The sequence below is a fragment of the Rhinoraja longicauda genome, chromosome 34, assembly GCF_053455715.1.
Source record: "Rhinoraja longicauda isolate Sanriku21f chromosome 34, sRhiLon1.1, whole genome shotgun sequence".
Taxonomy (NCBI): domain Eukaryota; kingdom Metazoa; phylum Chordata; class Chondrichthyes; order Rajiformes; family Arhynchobatidae; genus Rhinoraja; species Rhinoraja longicauda.
Window position 1 is genome coordinate 4901437 of NC_135986.1, and position 20180 is coordinate 4921616.

General features: G+C 50.5%; 1 protein-coding gene across 1 annotated transcript; it reads right to left on the minus strand.

Annotated features, from left to right (window-relative positions):
• Positions 1 to 1314: 1314 nt before the first annotated feature.
• On the minus strand, positions 1315 to 18312 carry tmem256 (transmembrane protein 256). Its single transcript, XM_078428174.1, has 4 exons — positions 18164 to 18312; positions 11030 to 11067; positions 6865 to 6945; positions 1315 to 3089 (listed from the first exon to the last, which is right to left on the minus strand). Exons 1-4 carry the CDS (start codon positions 18252 to 18254, stop codon positions 2946 to 2948), a joined length of 354 nt encoding a protein of 117 aa, XP_078284300.1. The 5' UTR covers positions 18255 to 18312; the 3' UTR covers positions 1315 to 2945.
• Positions 18313 to 20180: the final 1868 nt, after the last annotated feature.

The window sequence follows — 20180 nt, forward strand, 5'->3', positions numbered from 1 at the left end:
ATTCACAACTCTCTGGGTGAAAAAGTTTTTCCTCATCTCAGTCCTAAAATGGCCGACCCCTTATTCTTAAACTGTGTGTGACCCCTGGATCTGGACTCCCCCAACATGGGGAACATTTTTCCTGCATCCAGCCTGTCCAATATTTTAAGAATTGTATATGTTTCTATAAGATCCCCCTCTCATCCTTCTAAATTCCAGTGAATACAAGCCCAGTCGACCCATTCTTTCATCATATGGCAGTCCCGCCATCCCGGGAATTGACCTGGTGAACCTACGCTGCACTCCCTCAATAGCAATACTTCGCTGCTCATGTGTGGCCCGGTTTACGTTTACTTCTGCGGTGGTGCAGTCAGTGAAACAAAGACTACATTTGCCATTCAGATGGGGCTTTCATTGTGCAGTGAAGCCAAACAGGCCAGTTGAGCATCATGCAAACCATACCACAAATTAAGACATCATTAACACACGTCCCAGACTGAATAGGTAGAGTTGAATAGGTACAGTTGAATTGGTAGACTGCAGCGGTAGAGTTGCTGCCTTACAACACTTGCAGCGGGTTCGATCCCGACCACGGGCGCCGTCTGTACGGAGTTTGTACGTTCTCCCCGTGGGTTTTCTCCGAGATCTTCAGTTTCCTCCCACACTCCAAAGACGTGCAGGTTTGTAGGTTAATTGGCTTGGTATAATTGTAACTTGTCCCTGGTGTGTGTAGGATGGTGTTAGTGTGTGGGGATAGACTCGTTGGGCTGAAGAGCCTGTTTCAGCGCTGTATCTCTGAACTAAACTTTAAAAAATGTAGATAGAGTGACCACCGTTAACATTTTCCATGACTTGTGCCACAGTCGACCTTCTGTCGGTTCGGACCAGACGGGATAGCCTTCGTTGCCCTCGCGCGTCGATGAGCCTTGGGCGCCCAACACCCTGCCTGTCGCCGGTTTGTGGTTTGTCCCTCCTCGGACCACTGTCGGTCGGTCGGTACTCACCACTGCTGACCGGGAGCACCCCACAAGCCTTGCCGTTTCAGAGATGCTCTGACCCAGTCGTCTGGCCAGAACAATTTGGCCTCTTGTCAAAGTCGCTCAGGTCTTTACTCCTGCCCATTTCTCCTGCATCCAACACGTCAACTTCAAAGAACTGACCGTTCACTTGCTGCCTAATATATCCCACCTCTTGACAGGTGCCATCGTAACAAGATAATCAATGTTGTTCACTTTGCCTGTCAGTGGTCAAAATGTTTCGGCTGATTGGAGTAGATGCTGGTTTAAATCGAAGACAGACACAAAATGCTGGAGCAACTCAGCGGAACAGGCAGCATCTCTGGAGAAAAGGAATTAGTTTATTGTCATGTGTACCGAGGTACAGTGAAAAGCTTTTGTTGCATGCTATCCAGCCAGCAGAAAACCAATACATGTTTACAATCAAGCTGTCCACAGTGTGCAGATACATGATAATGGAAATAATGTGAATAACCTTTAGTGCAAGGTAAAGTCCGATCAAAGATTGTTCGAGGGTCTCCAATGAGGTAGATAGTAGTCCAGCACTGCTCTCTGGTTGTGGTAGGACGGTTCAGTTGCCTGATAACAGCCGGGAAGAAACCGTCCCTGAATCTGGAGGTGTGCGTTTTCACATTTCTGTACCTCTTGCCCCGATGGTAGAGGGGAGAAGAGGGAGTGACCGGGAGAAGAGGGAGTGACCGGGGGCGGGTGAGACTGGTCCTTGATTATGCTGCTGGCCTTGCCGAGGCAGCGTGAGGTGTAGATGGAGTCAAGCTCACTGAAACTTTCAGAATAATGAAAGGACTGGATAGAGTGGATGTGGAGAGGATGTTTCCACTGGTGCGAGAGTCTAGGACCAGAGGTCATAGCCTCAGAATAAAAGTGTGCTCTTTTAGAAAGGAGTTCTTTAGTCAGAGGGTGGTGAATCTGTGGAACTCATTGCCACAGACGGCTGTGGAGGCCAAGTCAGTGGATATTTTTAAGGCAGAGATAGACAAATTCTTGATTAGAACGGGTTTGTATAGGCTTGTATACACCGGAATTTAGAAGGATGAGAGGGGATCTTATCGAAACGTACAAGATTATTAAGGGGTTGGACACGTTAGAGGCAGGAAGCATGTTCCCAATGTTGGGGGAGTCCAGAACCAGGGGCCACACACAGTTTGAGAATAAGGGGTCGGCCATTTAGAACTAAGATGAGGAATAACTTTTTCAGTCAGAGAGTTGTGAATCTGTGGAATTCTCTGCCTCAGAAGGCAGTGGAGGCCATTTCTCTGAATGCATTCAAGAGAGAGCTAGTTAGAGTTCTTAAGGATAGCGGAGTCAGGGGGTACGTGGAGAAGGCAGGAACGGGGTACTGATTGAGAATGATCAGCCACAATCACATTGAATGGCGGTGCTGGCTCGAAGGGCCGAATGGCCTACTCCTGCACCTGTTGTCTATTGTTACGGGGAGAAGGCAGGGGAATGGTGTTAGGAGGGAGAGATAGATCAGCCACGATTGAATGGCGGAGTAGACTCGATGGGCCGAATGGCCCAATTCTGCCCCTATAACTTGTGAACTCGGCACAAAGTGCCGGAGTAACTCAGCGGGTCGGGCAGCATCTCTGGAGAAAAGGGGGACAGGTGACGTTTCGGGGTCGAGACCCTTCTTCAATAGACAATAGGTGCAGTAGGAGGCCATTCTGCCCTTCTTCGGATTGAGAGTCAGGGTAACGGCGTGTGGAGGCCGGGTCGGTGGTCGACGATGGTGGACACAAAATGGTGGAGTAACTCAGCGGGGTCGGGAGACGCTGCCTGACCTGCTGAGTTACCCCAGCATTTTGTGTCTGCCTTCCATTTAAACCAGCATCTGTAGTTTTCTTTCCCCTCCACATGGTGCCGCTGGTCTGGGTGGTGGAACATGGCCGCCGTTTGTGCTCCGGTGTTGTTCGGCCCCCCGTCCTCCCCTCACAGGGCCATGGCCACCCAGCCGACAATCAGCAGGGTCCCGCCCACCGGCGCGGCTTTGGCGAGGGCGGGGCTGCCGGTGATGGCCTGGTAGTAGAGGGAGCCACAGAACATCGCCATGCCGGAGGTCAGCACGGCGCCTGCCTGAGGGCACACAAGGGACACGTCAACGTCCATCCACGTCAATGGCTCCTGGCCACAGCCCAGGCTGGACCAGGCCAGGCCAAGCCAGACCGCCCGACAAGCGGTGACGGCCGATGCAGGGGGAGGGGGCCGCAGGTGAGCGAGGGGAGAGGGCAGGGCAGGTGAGTGTGGGGAGGAGACAGGTGAGTGAGGGGAGAGGACAGGTGAATGTGGGGAGGGGACAGGTGAATGTGGGGAGGGGACAGGTGAGTGTGGGGAGGAGACAGGTAAGTGTGGGGAGGGGACAGGTGAGTGAGGGGAGAGGGCAGGGACTGGTGAGTGAGGGGACAGGTGAGTGAGGGCAGGAAAGTGTGGGGAGGGGACATGTGAGTATGGGGAGGGGACATGTGAGTGAGGGGAGGGGACAGGTGAGTGGGGGGGAGGGGACAGGTGAGTGAGGGGAGGGAGCCGCAGGTGAGTGAGGGGGCCGCAGGTGAGAGGGGACCACAGGTGAGGGAGGGAAGAGGACAGGTGAGTGAGAGGACAGGTGAGTGAGGGGAGGGGACAGGTGAATGTGGGGAGGGGACAGGTGAGTGAGGGGACAGGTGAGTGAGGGGAGGGGACAGGTGAATGTGGGGAGGGGACCGCAGGTGAGTGGGGGCCACAGGTAAGTGAGGGGGCTGCAGGTGAGTGAGGGGGCCGCAGGTGAGGGAGGGAAGAGGACAGGTGAGTGAGGGGAGGGGACAGGCGAGTGAGGGGAGGGGGCCGCAGGTGAGTGAGGGGAGGGGGCCGCAGGTGAGAGGGGACCACAGGTGAATGTGGGGAGGGGACAGGTGAGTGAGGGGAGGGGACAGGTGAGTGAGGGGAGGGGACAGGTGAGTGAGGGGAGGGGACAGGTGAGTGAGGGGAGGGGACAGGTGAATGTGGGGAGGGGACAGGTGAGTGTGGGGAGGAGACAGTTAAGGGTGGGGAGGGGACAGGTGAGTGAGGGAAGAGGGCAGGGACTGGTGAGTGAGGGGACAGGTGAGTGAGGGCAGGTGAGTGTGGGGAGGGGACATGTGAGTGAGGGGAGGGGACAGGTGAGTGGGGGAGGGGACAGGTGAGTGGGGGGGAGGGGACAGGTGAGTGAGGGGAGGGGGCCGCAGGTGAGTGAGGGGGCCGCAGGTGAGGGGACCACAGGTGAGGGAGGGAAGAGGACAGGTGAGTGAGAGGACAGGTGAGTGAGGGGAGGGGACAGGTGAATGTGGGGAGGGGACAGGTGAGTGAGGGGACAGGTGAATGTGGGGAGGGGACCGCAGGTGAGTGGGGCCACAGGTAAGTGGGGGGGCTGCAGGTGAGTGAGGGGGCCGCAGGTGAGGGAGGGAAGAGGACAGGTGAGTGAAGGGACAAGTGAGTGATTCGAGGGGACAGGTGAGTGTTAGGAGGGGACAGGTGAGTGAGGGGGAGGGGACTGCAGGTGAGTGAGGGGAGGGGACAGGTGAGTGTGGGGAGGGGACAGGTTAGTGTGGGGAGGGGACAGGTGAGTGAGGGGAGGGGACAGGTGAGTGTGGGGAGGGGACAGGTGAGTGAGGGGAAGGGGCCGCAGGAGATTGAAAGGGAGGAGGCCATCGGTGGGCTTGAGGGGGGGGGGGCTGCCTGAGAGCGAGGGGAGGTCGGAGAGCAAAGATAGGGGGTCATCAGAGAGTGAGGGGGACCGTCCATGAATGAAGAGGGCCTCTGGCTAAAAGATCTACAATGTTGCCTGTTCTGAGGGTGAATGTGGACTATTCGTAGTGCAGTTGCGATCTTCTGATTGTCTGTAGAAAGACACAAAATTGCTGGAGTAACTCAGCGGGACAGGCAGCATCTCTGGAGGAAAGGAGTAGGGGGCGTTTCAGGTCGACGGAGAAGACGGTCTCTCAGTCTGAAGAAGGGTCTTGTCCCGAAACGTCACCCATTCCTTTTTCTCCCGAGATGTGGCCTGTCCTGCTGAGTTACTCCAGCATTCTGTGTCTATCTTCTGTATAATTTCCAGACTGACTGATAAAATTATCTAGACTTTAGAGAGTCTAAAAAGACATCTTATCGAAACGTACAAGATTATTATCTTATCGAAACGTATAAGATTATTATCTTATCGAAACGTATAAGATTATTAAGGGGTTGGACACGTTAGAGGCAGGAAACATGTTCCCAATGTTGGGGGAGTCCAGAACAAGGGGCCACACAGTTTAAGAATAAGGGGTAGGCCATTTAGAACTGAGATGAGGAAAAACTTTTTCAGTCAGAGAGTTGTGAATCTGTGGAATTCTCTGCCTCAGAAGGCAGTGGAGGCCAATTCTCTGATTGCATTCAAGAGAGAGCTGGATAGAGTTCTTAAAGATAGCGGAGTCAGGGGGAATGGGGAGAAGGCAGGAACGGGGTACTAATTGAGAATGATCAGCCATGATCACATTGAATGGCGGTGCTGGCTCGAAGGGCTGAATGGCCTCCTCCTGCACCTATTGTCTATTAGAGAGTCTAACTCTCAGAAGTTGAGGTCAGAGGTGCCGTCGAGAACAAGAGGAAGACCCTGTGTGGGGGGGTCTGCCGGGAACCAAGGGATGGAATGTATTAACATTGGGTTATGTTAAGATACGATACTTTGTGACTTTGTCGGCGCCCTTTAGGTGTTGGCTCTTTGCATACCCTGGGTCGGCAAAACAAAGGCGACTTGTCACGGGCAGCCACGGTGGCGCAGCGGTAGAGTCGCTGCCTTACAGCGAATGCAGCGCCGGAGACCCGGGTTCCATCCCGACCACGGGGCGCTGTCTGTACGGAGTTTGCACGTTCTCCCCGTGACCTGCGTGGGTTTTCTCCGAGATCTCCGGTTTCCTCCCACACTCCAAAGACGTGCGGGTTTGTAGGTTAAATTGGCCATGTAATGTGGATTACGGAAATGACCGAGACCTTGCATTTGGAAAAAATAAGGTTTGCCTTAATTGACAAACCAGATCTATTTTTTAAAATATGGTCTCCATTTATTGAATTTTTAAAAAGGTAAATGGGTTTGACACAAAACTAAAATTTAAAACTAAAGTTAAAACTTGAGTTTAGGGTTGGATGTACAATTATACTCATCAACTCCCGGATCTATCCCCATAATCTTTATATCTGTAATTCTCTTTTTTCTTTGCTTTCTCTCTATTAGTGTATAGTCTTTTTTTTCAGTCTCTTTTCATCTTTATCTTTTCTTTAAAAATTGAAAAATTGAAGCTATGTAAGAATTCTATAACCAGTTTGTCGTTTATTATTATTTGTACATATGCTTTAAAAAAATTAAAAATTAATTAAAAAAAATTGGCGGTAGATGTAAAAATTGTCCCTCGTGGGTGTAGTGTGCGGGGATCGCTGGTCGGCGCGGACCCGGTGGGCCGAAAGGGCCTGTTTCCACGCTGTATCTCCGAACTAAACTAAACCAAAACTAAGATCTTTGCATTCTCTTCGACTAGAGTGCGTGTGTGTGTGTAGGATAGTCTTCACAAAAAGCTGGAGTAACTCAGCGGGACAGGCAGCATCTCAGGAGAGAAGGAACGGGTGACGTTTCAGGTCAAGACCCTTCTTCAGACTGAAAGTCGCGGCAAAAGGGAAACGTGAGACATAGACGCCGGTGTGGAGAGATGGAGGGAGGATAGTGTTAGTGTGCGGGGATCGCTGGTCGGCGCGGGCCCGGTGGTATCTCTATACGAGACTAAAAAAAAGTCCCGTGCGACATTAAAGTGTTCATTCGATCGTGAGATTGAAAAATAGAGAAAGACAAACTCAACCAATCTCGTACCAGCAGGGGTTTTCGGCAATGAGGGACTCCCAGCAGAGCCAAACTATGGAGGAAGTGGTACTTGTTGGCAGTTTCGAACAGCTATAAGAGAATATAGGTTTAGTGCAGACAGACAGACACACACACACATATAACAGGGGCAGCCCTTTACACCAAACACCACACCCTGCTAATCTATATACTAAATCTCTCGTTCGTTTGTTTGTTTGTTTGTTCCTGAACTAGTCAAAACGGTACACGATAGCGCGACCATTTTAGGCCCACCTTACTCACCGTCGTCCCTTTGGTGCTAATGGAAGGAGCTTCATTGAAATCGGTGTTATTTTTTAAAAGTTATACAGATTTAAAAGTTTAAATCTATCTCCTAGGGAGGGAGGGGGGAGGAAGGGGAGGGAGGGTGAAGAGGGGGGGATGGGGGAAGAGGGGGGGGAAGGATAGGAGGGATGGAGGAAGAGGGGGGAAGGATAGGAGGGGGGAGGGGGAGAGGGGGGAGTGCAGGTGAGGAGGGGGTGAGAGGGGAGAGGGGAGATGAGGAGGGATTTTCTTAGTCAGATGGCGGTGAATCTGTGGGATTCTTTGCCACAGACGGCTGTGGAGGCCACAAGTCAGTGGGTATTTTTAAGGCGGAGTTAGATAGATTCTTGATCAGTGCGTATGTCAGGGGTTGTGGGGAGAAGGCAGGAGAATGGGGTTGGGAGGGAGAGATAGATCAGCCGTGATTGAATGGCGGAGTAGACTCGATGGGCCGAATGGCCTAATTCTGCCGCTATGATTGATATTTTAAGTAGCTAAGAATATGTTATTATGTTAAACAAATAAGTTGGCTGAGAGTTAAAAGTGGCGGGACTGTCATATGTTGAAGGAATGGTGGGACTGTCATATGTTGAAAGACTGGAGCGACTAGGCTTGTATACACTGGAATTTAGAAGGATGAGAGGGGATCTTATCGAAACGTATAAGATTATTAAGGGGTTGGACACGTTAGAGGCAGGAAACATGTTCCCAATGTTGGGGGAGTCCAGAACCAGGGGCCACACAGTTTAAGAATAAGGGGTAGGCCATTTAGAACGGAGATGAGGAAAAACTTTTTCAGTCAGAGAGTTGTAAATCTGTGGAATTCTCTGTCTCAGAAGGCAGTGGAGGCCAATTCTCTGGATGCTTTCAAGAGAGAGCTAGATAGAGCTCTTTAAGGATAGTGGAGTCAGGGGGTATGGGGAGAAGGCAGGAACGGGGTACTGATTGAGAATGATCAGCCATGATCACTTTGAATGGCGGTGCTGGCTCGAAGGGCCGAATGGCCTCCTCCTGCACCTATTGTCTATTGATTAGACAATAGACAATAGGTGCAGGAGTTGGCCATTCGGCCAACGTTTCGATAAGATCCCCTCTCATCCTTCTAAATTCCAGTGTATACAATCCTAGCCGCTCCAGTCTTTCAACATATGATAGTCCCGCCATTCCGGGAATTAACCTAGTAAACCTACGCTGCACGCCCTCAATAGCAAGAATATCCTTCCTCAAATTTGGAGACCAAAACTGCACACAGTACTCCAGGTGCGGTCTCACTAGGGCCCTGTACAACTGCAGAAGGACATCTTTGCTCCTATACTCAACTCCTCTTGTTATGAAGGCCAACATTCCATTGGCTTTCTTCACTGCCTGCTGTACCTGCATGCTTCCTTTCAGTGACTGATGCACTAGGACACCCAGATCTCGTTGTACGTCCCCTGTTCCTAACTAATCAGAGGTGTTAATAGCTGTAATATTACCGTGAAGCCAATTCCAATTTTTCTAATCTAGCTCACTGCAGACATTGGACTTTGTCTCTGGGACTGTTATGCCACAATGCTGAGAACTATATTCTGCACTCTGGTATTTTCCTCTTTAATCTACCTGTTGTACGTGTGTAGTGATTGTGTTACGCGTAGTATAATCTTCGAGAAGGCTCCGCTCCTTCAACGTCTGCAGTGAGATGCTGCAGATGTTCTACCCATCGGTAGAAACCCTCATCCCTCATCCACGCCTTCATCACCTCCCGTCTGGACTACTGCAACAGCCTCCTCTATGGCTCACCCTCAAAAATCATCAGTAAACTTCAATACATTCAAAACTCCGCTGCCCGTCTACTCACCCACTCCCCGATCCGTGACCATATCACCCCCGTCCTTTACAAGCTCCACTGGCTCCCCATCCCCCAGAGAATCCAGTACAAAATCCTCCTCATGACCTACAAAGCCCTCCATAACCTGGCCCCATCCTACCTGACTGACCTCCTCCACAGGCACACTCCCACCTGCACCTTCCGCTCTGCTGCTGCCAATCTCCTGTCCCCCCCCATCCGGACCAAACTCAGATCCTGGGGGGACAGGGCTTTCTCCATCGCTGCTCCCACCCTCTGGAACTCACTACCCCAAACCGTCAGAGACTCCTCCTCACTCACCACATTCAAAACATCACTGAAGTCTCACCTGTACAGCACTGCCTTCAACCACTGAAGGTCACCTCACCTTTTGTCTCCTTTCTCTGTTCGTTTACTTATTTATCTATTTATTCACTTCTCTATGTTCTAGAAATCCCTGTAAAGCGTCTTTGAGTGTTTGAAAAGCGCTATATAAATGTAATGCATTATTATTATTATTATTATTATTATTATGTATTTCACAAAATGCTGGAGTAACTCAGCGGGTCAGGCGGCATCTCAGGAGAGAAGGAATGGGTGACGTTTCGGGTCGAGACCCTTCTTCAGACCTTCTTCAGGTCTTTCGACCCATCTTCTTCGCTGCCGTGCGCCGGGGCAGCAGGGCGAAGGCCGCGGGCGCCAACGGGATCAACAAACTCGTCGGGAAGGCTGGACCCGTCCTGTTTGGATTCGCGGGAGGGGGTCTCGGAGGGGATGATGCTCCTCAAACTGCGGAGCATCCTGGACAATACAGCTCACCCCCTCCCTCCATGACACACTAGCTCCTCCAGCAACGGACTGGTCCCACCAACATGCAGCAAGGAACGCCACAAGAGATCCTTCTTCCCTGTGGCTATCAAACCGTACAACTCCTTCCCCTTCTGTCGTGGGGTAGACTGAGACTGACCCCCCCCCCCACCCTCCTCCCCAATCTTTGCACCCCCAATCCTTTCCACTCATCGCTTTAATTTGGCCGGAGACTCGGGTTCAATCCTGACTACGGGCGCCGTCTGTACGGAGTTTGCACTTTCTCCCCGTGACCTGCGTGGGTTTTCTCCGAGATCTTTGGTTTCCTCCCACACTCCAAAGACGTGCAGGTTTGTAGGTTGATTGGCTGGGCAAATGTTTAAAAAAATTGTCCCTAGTGGGTGCAGCATAGTGTTAGTGTGCAGGGGATCGCTGGGCGGCGCGGACCCGGTGGGCCGAAGGGCCTGTTTCTGCGCTGTATCTCTAAATCTAAATCTGATCATGGCTGATCATCCTCAATCAGTACCCCGTTCCTGCCTTCTCCCCATACCCCCTGACTCCGCTATCATTAAAGAGCTCTATCTAACTCTCCCCTGAAAGCATCCAGAGAATTGGCCTCCACTGCCTTCTGAGGCAGAGAATTCCACAGATTCACAACTCTCCGACTGAAAAAGTTTTTCCTCATCTCAGTTCTAAATGGCCTACCCCATATTCTTAAACTGTGGCCCCTTGTTCTGAACTCCCCCAACATTGGGAACATGTTTCCTGCCTCTAACGTGTCCAACCCCTTAATAATCTTATATGTTTCGATAAGATCTCCTCTCATCCTTCTAAATTCCAGTGTATACAAGCCACAATCAGTACCCCGTTCCTGCCCTCTCCCCATACCCCCTGACTCCACTATCATTAAGAGCTCTATCTAACTCTCTCTCTTGAAAGCATCCACAGATTCACAACTCTCTGGGTGAAAAAAGTTCTTCCTCATCTCCGTCCTATATGGCCTACCCCTTATTCTTAAAACTATGTGACCCCTGGTTCTGGACTCCCCCCAACATCGGGAACATGTTTCCTGCCTCTTCTGTTATGGGGGAGAAGGCAGGAGAATGGGGTTGGGAGGGAGAGATAGATCAGCCGTGATTGATTGGCGGAGTGGACTTGATGGGCCGAATGGCCTAATAGTGCTCCTTATCGCTCGTGATCTTGCGATCCTAATCCACACACTCAGACAGTGAGCCTTACCTCTTTCAAATATTCATCTCGATCACTGCGCCGAAACCCTAGAGATACAAACAAATAAAACAGCATTCAGGTCCTTCATCTATAAGGGAGGCATCCTGACCACGGGTGCTGTCCTGTACAGCGTTTGTACGTTTGCCCCGTGACCTGCGTGGGCTTTCTCTGGGTGCTGTGGTTTCCACCTACCAAAGACTCACGGGTTAGTATGCTAATTGGCTACGGTAAAATTGTAAAGTGTGTGTGTGTGTGTGTGTGAAGGAAAGCTCTTCAGCGGGTAGTCCATAGAGCTCAGAGGACCATCGGAACATAGCTACCAGCCTTGGAGGGCATCTACAACACACGATGCCTCAGAAAAGCCACCAGCATCCACAAAGACTCCTCACACCCCTGCAACAGTCTGTTCGAACTCCTTCCATCGGGCAGACGATACAAGGCCTTCTACGCCCGCAACTCCAGACTCAGGAACAGCTTCATCCCCAGGGCCATAGCTGCTATGAACCGGTCCTGCTGAGCCGGATGGTCACATCGCACAGTGATCCGGCACAGATCCACTTGCACTTTATTCTGTCTTGAAACTGTTACAATTTGTTTCGTTGGGTTGCTGTTGTTTAAACTAACTAAATTATTGCATCGTATGGGAGGCGCATTCCCAATCTCGTTGTACCCCTGTACAATGACAATAAAGATATATTGTATTGTGTGTGTGTATCTAATATTACGCCGGGATTTCAATAGACAATAGACAATAGGTGCAGGAGTAGGCCATTCAGCCCTTCGAGCCAGCACCGCCATTCAATGCAATCATGGCTGATCACTCTCAATCAGTACCCCGTTCCTGCCTTCTCCCCATACCCCCTGACTCCGCTATCCTTAAGAGCTCTATCTAGCTCTCTCTTGAAAGCATCCAACGAACTGGCCTCCACTGCCTTCTGAGGCAGAGAATTCCACACCTTCACCACTTTCATGGTGTTAATGCCGCGGATAGCAGGGCGGCACTGTAGCACAGCGGGTAGAGCTGCTGCCTCACAGCGCCAGAGACCCGGGTTCCATCCCGACCACGGGCGCCGTCTGCACGGAGTTTGTACCTTCTCTCCGTGAGCTGCGTGGGTTTTCTCCGTTAGCTCCGGTTTCCTCCCACACTCCAAAGCTATGCGGGTTTGTAGGTTAATTGGCTTCGGTAAATTTTTTATTATCGTGTGTGTGTGTGTGGGGGGAAGATGGTTATTATAAATTACAGCAGAATCTTGATCGACACAAAATTGTCCTTAGTGTGTGTGTGTGTGGGGATCTCTGGTCGGCACGGACTCGGTGGGCCGAAGGGCCTGTTTCCGTGCTGTATCTTTAAACCAAATTAAGTGGGTGGTAGATAGTGAATGATGGTTGTCATAAATTACAGTAGAATCTTGATCGACACAAAATTGTCCTGTGTGTGTGTGTGTGTGTGTGTGTGTGTGTCTTTGTGTGTGTGTGTGTGTGTGTGTCTTTGTGTGTGTGTCTTTGTGTGTGTGTGTCTTTGTGTGTGTGTCTTTGTGTGTGTGTGTGTCTTTGTGTGTGTGTCTTTGTGTGTGCGGGGATCGCTGGTCGGCATGGACTCGGTGGGCCGAAGGGCCTGTTTCCGTGCTGTATCTCTAAACTAAACTAAATGGGTGGTAGATAGTGAAGACGATTGTCATAAATTGCAGCAGAATCTTGATCGACACAAAATTGCCCTGTGTGTGTGTGTGTGTGTGTGTCTTTGTGTGTGTGTGTGTGTGTGTGTGAGTGGGTGTGTGTGTGCGTGTGTGTGAGTGCGTGTGTATGTGTCTTTGTGTGTGTGTATGTGTGTGTCTTTGTGTGTGTGTGTGTGTGTGTGAGTGGGTGTGCGTGTGTGTGTGTCTTTGTGTGTGTGTGTGTGTGTGTCTTTGTGTGTGCGGGGATCGCTGGTCGGTGCAGACTCAGTGGGCCGAAGGGCCTGTTTCCGTGCTGTATCTCTAAACTAAGTGAGTGGTAGGTAGTGAAGATGATTATCAAAAATTACAGCAGAATCTTGATCGACACAAAATTGTCCTGTGTGTGTGTGTGTGTGTGTCTTTGTGTGTGTGTGTGTGTGTGTGTGTGTCTTTGAGTGTGTGTGGGGGGCTTTGTGTGTGTGTGTGTATGTGTGTGTGTGTGTGTGTGTGTGTGTGTGTGTGTGTGTGTGTGTGTGTGTGTGTGTGTGTGTGTCTTTGTGTGTGTGTGGGGGGATAGCTGGGCGGCAGGGACTCAGTGGGCCGAAGGGCCTGTTTCCGTGCTGTATCTCTAAACTAAACTAAGTGGGTGGTAGTGAAGATGATTATCAAAAATCACAGCAGAATCTTGATGGACACAAAATTGTCCTGTGTGTGTGTGTGTGACTTTGTGTGTGTGTGTGTGTGTGTGTGTGTGTGTGTGTGTGTGTGTGTGTGTGTGTGTGTGTGTGGATCGCTGGTCGGCACGGACTCGGTGGGTCGAAGGGCCTGTTTCCGTGCTGTATCTCTAAACTAAACTAAATGGGTGGTAGATAGTGATGATGGTTGTCATAAATTACAGCAGAATCTTGATCGACACAAAATTGTCCTGTGTGTGTGTGTGTGTATTTGTGTGTGTGTGTGTGTGCGCGCGTGTGTGTATTTGTGTGTGTGTGTGTGTGCGTGTGTGTGTGTAGGATAGTGTCAGTATGCGGGGATTGCTGGTCGGCGCGGACTCAATGGGCTGAAGGGCGTTTCCGCGCTGTATCTCCAAATTAAACCATAAAGGAGCGTCTTTTTTAACCACGTCATTCTGATTTTGTAAATTTAAGCACAAAGTCCTTGACTCATTCAATGACTAACACTCAACGAACGATGACTGGAAAAAAAAAACACTTGCTTGACACTTCTTCCAGCACCAATTAATGGTGAAAACATTGGCCGCCTTTAACAAACTACTCATTTTAATTACTTATTCTTTAAAAGCTACAAGGTAAGACCACAGGTTAAATTCAAGATTTGAACGTTTGCCCGACGTCAATTTAGGCTGGGAATAATCCTTCAGAGGTCTTCGCTGGATCGTGGCCAAGTCAAGCATTATTTTAATTGTGGGGAGGGAAAGATCTATCTTCACGAGCCAAGTGCAATGGAGGGACTAAAATGACCTTGTGGGCCTAATGGCAGTCATTCAATTGTGCATTTCCACATCTGCCTCAATTACCTTTCAAATTCAATTTTGATAAAACGAATTGAGGGCTCGGACTAAATACTCTGGACCTCAACATCACAATCGATAAATCATGGCAACAGGCCAGAATGTTTGCGTGACCTTGATCCAAGAAGAAACTTGCGCTGCTCTGCTTTCGACGCCACTTCACTGGATTTAGTTTAGAGACTCGACCAAGTTGGGCCCAAGTCTCTCCTGCATTGGTGCAGCACCCTCTCCTCTCCCCCCACCCTCCCCTCTCCACCCTTCCCTCCCCTGCACCCCCCATCCCCCCTCCTCTCCTCTCCCCGCCACTCCATCCCCCTCAACCCCCCTTATCCTCCCGCTTCCCCCCTCCCTCCTTCCCCCTCCCTCCCTAGGAGATAGATTTAAAGTTCAAAATATGAATAACTAAAAATATAACACCGATTTCAATGAAACTTCTTCCATTAGCACCAAAGGGACGACGGTGAGTAAGGTGGGCCTAAAATTGTCGCGCTATCGTGTGCCATTTTGGCTGTAGTTCAAGAACAAGCAATCAAACAATATATAGATGCAGCGCGGAAACAGGCCCTTCAGCCCACCGAGTCCGCACCAGACAGCGAACCCCGCACATTAACACTATCCTACACACACACACACACTGGGGACAATTTTAAAAAAAACATTTATACCAGGCCAATTAACCTACGTCTTTGGAGCGTGGGAGGAAACCGGAGTTCAGGAGAAAACCCACGCAGGTCACGGGGAAAACCTCCGAGCTCCGTACAGACAGCGCCCGTAGGCAGGATCGAACCCGGGTCTCTGGCGCTGTTAGCACTATAAGGCAACTAGTCTGCCGCTGTGCCACCTTAGCCTGGAGTGAGATTCCAATCTTTCGATAAAACACACCTTCCATGGTGCGTTTAGTTTATCCAGTCAGCGAAAAGACTATACAGCAAACCCTCGTTCTGCCACAACTAGAGAACAGTCCAGAGCTACGATCTACCTCATTGGAGACCCTCGAGCTATCTTTGATCGGACATTACTGGCTTTATCTTGCACTAAACGTTATTCACGTTCTCTCCTTTCCCTCTCCCCTGACTCTCAGTCTGAAGAGGGGTCTCGACCCGAGACGTCACCTATCCTTCTCTTCAGAGATGCCTGTCTGACCCGCTGAGTTACCCCAGCGTTTTGTGTCTATCTTCGGTTTAAGCTGGCATCTGCAGTTCCTTCTTACACGTTATTCCCTGCAGCATGTACCTGTGTACTGTGGACAGCTCGATTGGAATCGTGTATGGTCTTTCCGCTGACTGGATACCACGCAACAAAACTTTCACTGCACAGTACCTCGGTACACGTGACAATAAATTAAACTAAAACAATGCCGGAGTAACTCAGCAGGTCAGGCAGCATCTCAGGAGAGAAGGAATGGGTGACGTTTCGGGTCGAGACCCTTCTTCAGACTGATGTCGGGGGGGGGGGGGGGGGGGGGGGTGGGCGGGACAAAGGAAGGATATAGGTGGAGACAGGAAGATAGAGGGAGAACTGGGAAGGGGGAGCGGAAGAGAGGGACAGAGGAACTATCTAAAGTTGGAGAAGTCGACGTTAATACCACTGGGCAGCAAGCTGCCCAGGCGAAATATGAGGTGCTGTTCCTCCAATTTCCGGTGGGACTCACTATGGCACTGGAGGAGGCACATGACAGAAAGGTCAGACTGGGAGTGGGAGGGGGAGTTGAAGTGCTGAGCCACCGGGAGATCAGATTGGTTAATGCGGACTGAGCGAAGGTGTTGAGCGAAACGATCGCCGAGCCTGCGTTTGGTTTCGCCGATGTAAATAAGTTGACATCTGGATCAGTCTGGCCGGTTACTGGGACAACATGGAGACCAGTTACTGGGTCAACATGGAGACCGGTGACCGGGTCAACATGGACTGGTTCTAGGTCTCCATGATCTACTAGGACAACAAGGAGACCGGTGACTGGGTCAACATGGTCTGGTTCTAGGTCTCCATGATCTGGTGTCCGGATCAACATGGGATCACTGAGTCAACATGGTCCTGGTTCTTGGTCTCCATGGTCTGGTTACTGGGTCAACATGGAGACTGGTTACTGGGACAACATGGAGACCAGTTACTGGGTCAACATGGGACTGGTTCTTGGTCTCCGTGGTCTGGTTACTGGGTCAACATGGACACTGGTTACTGGGTCAACATGGAGACCGGTGACTGGGTCAACATGGAGACCGGTTACTGGGTCAACATGGGACTGGTTCTAGGTCTTCATGATCTACTAGGACAACATGGAGACCGGTTACTGGGTCAACATGGAGACCGGTTACTGGATCAACATGGACTGGTTCTAGGTCTCCATGATCTACTAGGACAACATGGAGACCGGTGACTGGGTCAACATGGGATCTGGTTCTAGGTCTCCATGATCTACTAGGACAACAAGGAGACCGGTGACTGGGTCAACATGGGATCTGGTTCTAGGTCTCCATGATCTACTAGGACAACAAGGAGACCGGTGACTGGGTCAACATGGTCTGGTTCTAGGTCTCCATGATCTGGTGTCCGGATCAACATGGGATCACTGAGTCAACATGGGACTGGTTCTTGGTCTCCATGGTCTGGTTACTGGGTCAACATGGAGACTGGTTACTGGGACAACATGGAGACCGGTGACTGGGTCAACATGGGACTGGTTCTAGGTCTCCATGGTCTGGTTACTGGGTCAACATGGAGACTGGTTACTGGGTCAACATGGAGACCGGTGACTGGGTCAACATGGAGACCGGTTACTGGGTCAACATGGGACTGGTTCTAGGTCTTCATGATCTACTAGGACAACATGGAGACCGGTTACTGGGTCAACATGGAGACTGGTTACTGGGTCAACATGGAGACCGGTGACTGGGTCAACATGGAGACCGGCTACTGGGTCAACATGGGACTGGTTCTAGGTCTTCATGATCTACTAGGACAACATGGAGACCGGTGACTGGGTCAACATGGAGACCGGTTACTGGGACAACATGGGACTGGTTCTAGGTCTCCATGGTCTGGTTACTGGGTCAACATGGAGACCGGTGACTGGGTCAACATGGGACTGGTTACTGGGTCAACATGGGATCTGGTTACTGGGTCAACATGGGACTGGTTCTAGGTCTCCATGATCTGGTTTCTGGATCAACATGGGATCTGGTTACTGGGTCAACATGGGACTGGTTCTAGGTCTCCATGATCTGGTTTCTGGGTCAACATGGGATCTGGTTACTGGGTCAACATGGGACTGGTTCTAGGTCTCCATGATCTGGTTTCTGGATCAACATGGGATCTGGTTACTGGGTCAACATGGAGACCGGTGACTGGGTCAACATGGTCTGGTTACTGGGTCAACATGGAGACCGGTTACTGGGTCAACATGGAGACCGGTGACTGGGTCAACATGGGACTGGTTACTGGGTCAACATGGGATCTGGTTACTGGGTCAACATGGGATCTGGTTACTGGGTCAACATGGGATCTGGTTACTGGGTCAACATGGGATCTGGTTACTGGGTCAACATGGGATCTGGTTACTGGGTCAACATGGGATCTGGTTACTGGGTCAACATGGGACTGGTTCTAGGTCTCCATGATCTGGTTACTGGGTCAACATGGAGACTGGTTACTGGGTCAACATGGTCCTGGTTCTTGGTCTCCATGGTCTGGTTTCTGGGTCAACATCTGGTTTCTGGGTCAACATCTGGTTTCTGGGTCAACATCTGGTTTCTGGGTCAACATCTGGTGACTGGGACAACATGATCTGGTTACACTGGTTCTAGGTCTCCATGGTCTGGTTCTGGGTCTCCATGGTCTACTGGGACAACATGGAGACCGGTGACTGGGCCAGCACGGACCAGACGGGCCGAGCGGCCTGAAGTTCCCAGCTGCAAGACTATCCCCCCCCCCCACACACACACAGAGAGAGCCCAGACTCACCGTGCGCCCCGTAGGCGCCCAGCCCCACGGCCAGAGCGCCCGAGAGTCCGGCCAGCCGCCTGAACACCACCGCTGCTGTGCCGCCGCCCATGGCCGATGGCGGGACCCAACTCGAGTTGAGGCTTCAGCGGCCACCAGGCCCCGGCCCCGCCCCCCTCGCCGCTGACTGACGCCAGCCTCCGCCAATCACCGCCCGCCACCCGGCCCCTGACGTCACCGCCGGCCAATCCGCTGCTACCGGGGGGGCGGGTGATGGGCGTCCGCCGCGGCCAATGGACGCGAAGGGGGCGGGACTTCAGAGGAGGCGCACTCTCTTGAATCTTGTACCTTCAACAGTTCAACAGTTCAAAGTTCAACAGTTCAACAGTTCAACAGTTCAACAGTTCAACAGTTCACCAGTTCAACAGTTCAACAGTTCAACAGTTCAACAAAGCTTTATTTGTCATTCGGTACCAAGGTACCGAACGAAACTACATAGCAGTCACACACAAAAAAGACACATGACCCCAACAAGACACGTCCATCACAGTGACTCCAAACACCCCCTCACTGTGATGGAGGCAACAAAACTTCCACTCTCTTCCCCCACGCCCACGGACAGACAGCTCGTCCCCGACCGACCCGCACAGTCCCCCCCGCAAGGGGATGGAAGTCCCCGCGGCCGAGCCGCACCGGGCGCTGAGACGTCTCGCGGCCGAACCGGGCGGTGGAAGGCCCCGCGACCGAGCCGTGCGCAGCTAAGTCCCGCGGCCGAGTCCCTCTTGCGTCTTGTATCTCGCCTCTTGCATCTTGTATCTTGCATCTTGTATCTTGTATCTTGCATCTCGCATCTTGCATCTTGTATCTTGCATCTTGTATCCCGCCTCTTGCATCTTGCATCTTGTACCTTGCATCTTGGATCTTGGATCTTGGATCTTGTATCTTGCATCTTGCATCTTGCATCTTGCATCTTGTATCTCGCATCTCGTATCTTGTATTTTCCATCTTGTATCTTGCATCTTGTATCTTGCCTCTTGCATCTTGTATCTTGCATCTTGCATCTTGCAATTTCGTATCTTGCATCTTGAATCTCGCATCTTGCATCTTGTATCTCATCTTGCATCTTGCATCTTGTATGTTTGCATCTTGCATCTTGCATCTCGCATCTTGTATTTTGCATCTTGGATCTTGTATCTTGCATCTTGGATCTTGTACCTTGCATCTTGCATCTTGTATCTTGTATCTTGCATCTTGTATCTTGCATCTTGTATCTTGCATCTTGTATCTTGTATCTTGCATCTTGTATCTTGCATCTTGTATCTTGCATCTTGTATCTTGTATCTTGCATCTTGTATCTTGCATCTTGCATCTTGCATCTTGCATTTTCGTATCTTGCATCTTGCATCTTGCATCTTGTATCTCACATCTTGTATCTCATCTTGCATCTTGTATCTTGTACCTTGCATCTTGCATCTTGTATCTTGCATCTTGCATCTTGTATCTTGCATCTTGCATCTTGTATCTTGCATCTTGCATCTTGTATCTTGCATCTTGCATCTTGCATCTTGCATCTTGCATCTTGCATTTTCGTATCTTGCATCTTGAATCTCGCATCTTGCATCTTGTATCTCATCTTGCATCTTGCATCTTGTATGTTTGCATCTTGCATCTTGGATCTTGTACCTTGCATCTTGCATCTTGTATCTTGCATCTTGCATCTTGCATCTCGCATCTTGCATCTCGCATCTTGTATTTTGCATCTTGCATCTTGTATCTTGCATCTTGCATCTTGTATCTTGCATCTTGTATCTTGTATCTTGCATCTTGTATCTTGTATCTTGCATCTTGCATCTTGTATCTTGCATCTTGCATCTTGTATCTTGCATCTTGCACCTTGTATCTTGCATCTTGCATCTTGCATCTTATATCTTGCATCTTGCATCTTGCATCTTGTATCTTGCATCTTGCATCTTGCATCTTGCATCTTGTATCTTGCATCTTGCATCTTGCATCTTGTATCTTGTATCTTGCATCTTGT

What these genes read in the sequence shown, in the direction of transcription:
- tmem256 (XM_078428174.1), bottom strand. Translation starts at nt 18,254, where the DNA reads ATGGGCGGCGGCACAGCAGCGGTGGTGTTCAGGCGGCTGGCCGGACTC. An exon ending in GAGATGAATATTTGAAAGAG is followed by an intron (nt 6,946 to 11,029) that starts GTAAGGCTCACT and finishes ATTCTCTTATAG; the next exon opens with CTGTTCGAAACTGCCAACAA. An exon ending in ATTGCCGAAAACCCCTGCTG is followed by an intron (nt 3,090 to 6,864) that starts GTACGAGATTGG and finishes GTGTGCCCTCAG; the next exon opens with GCAGGCGCCGTGCTGACCTC.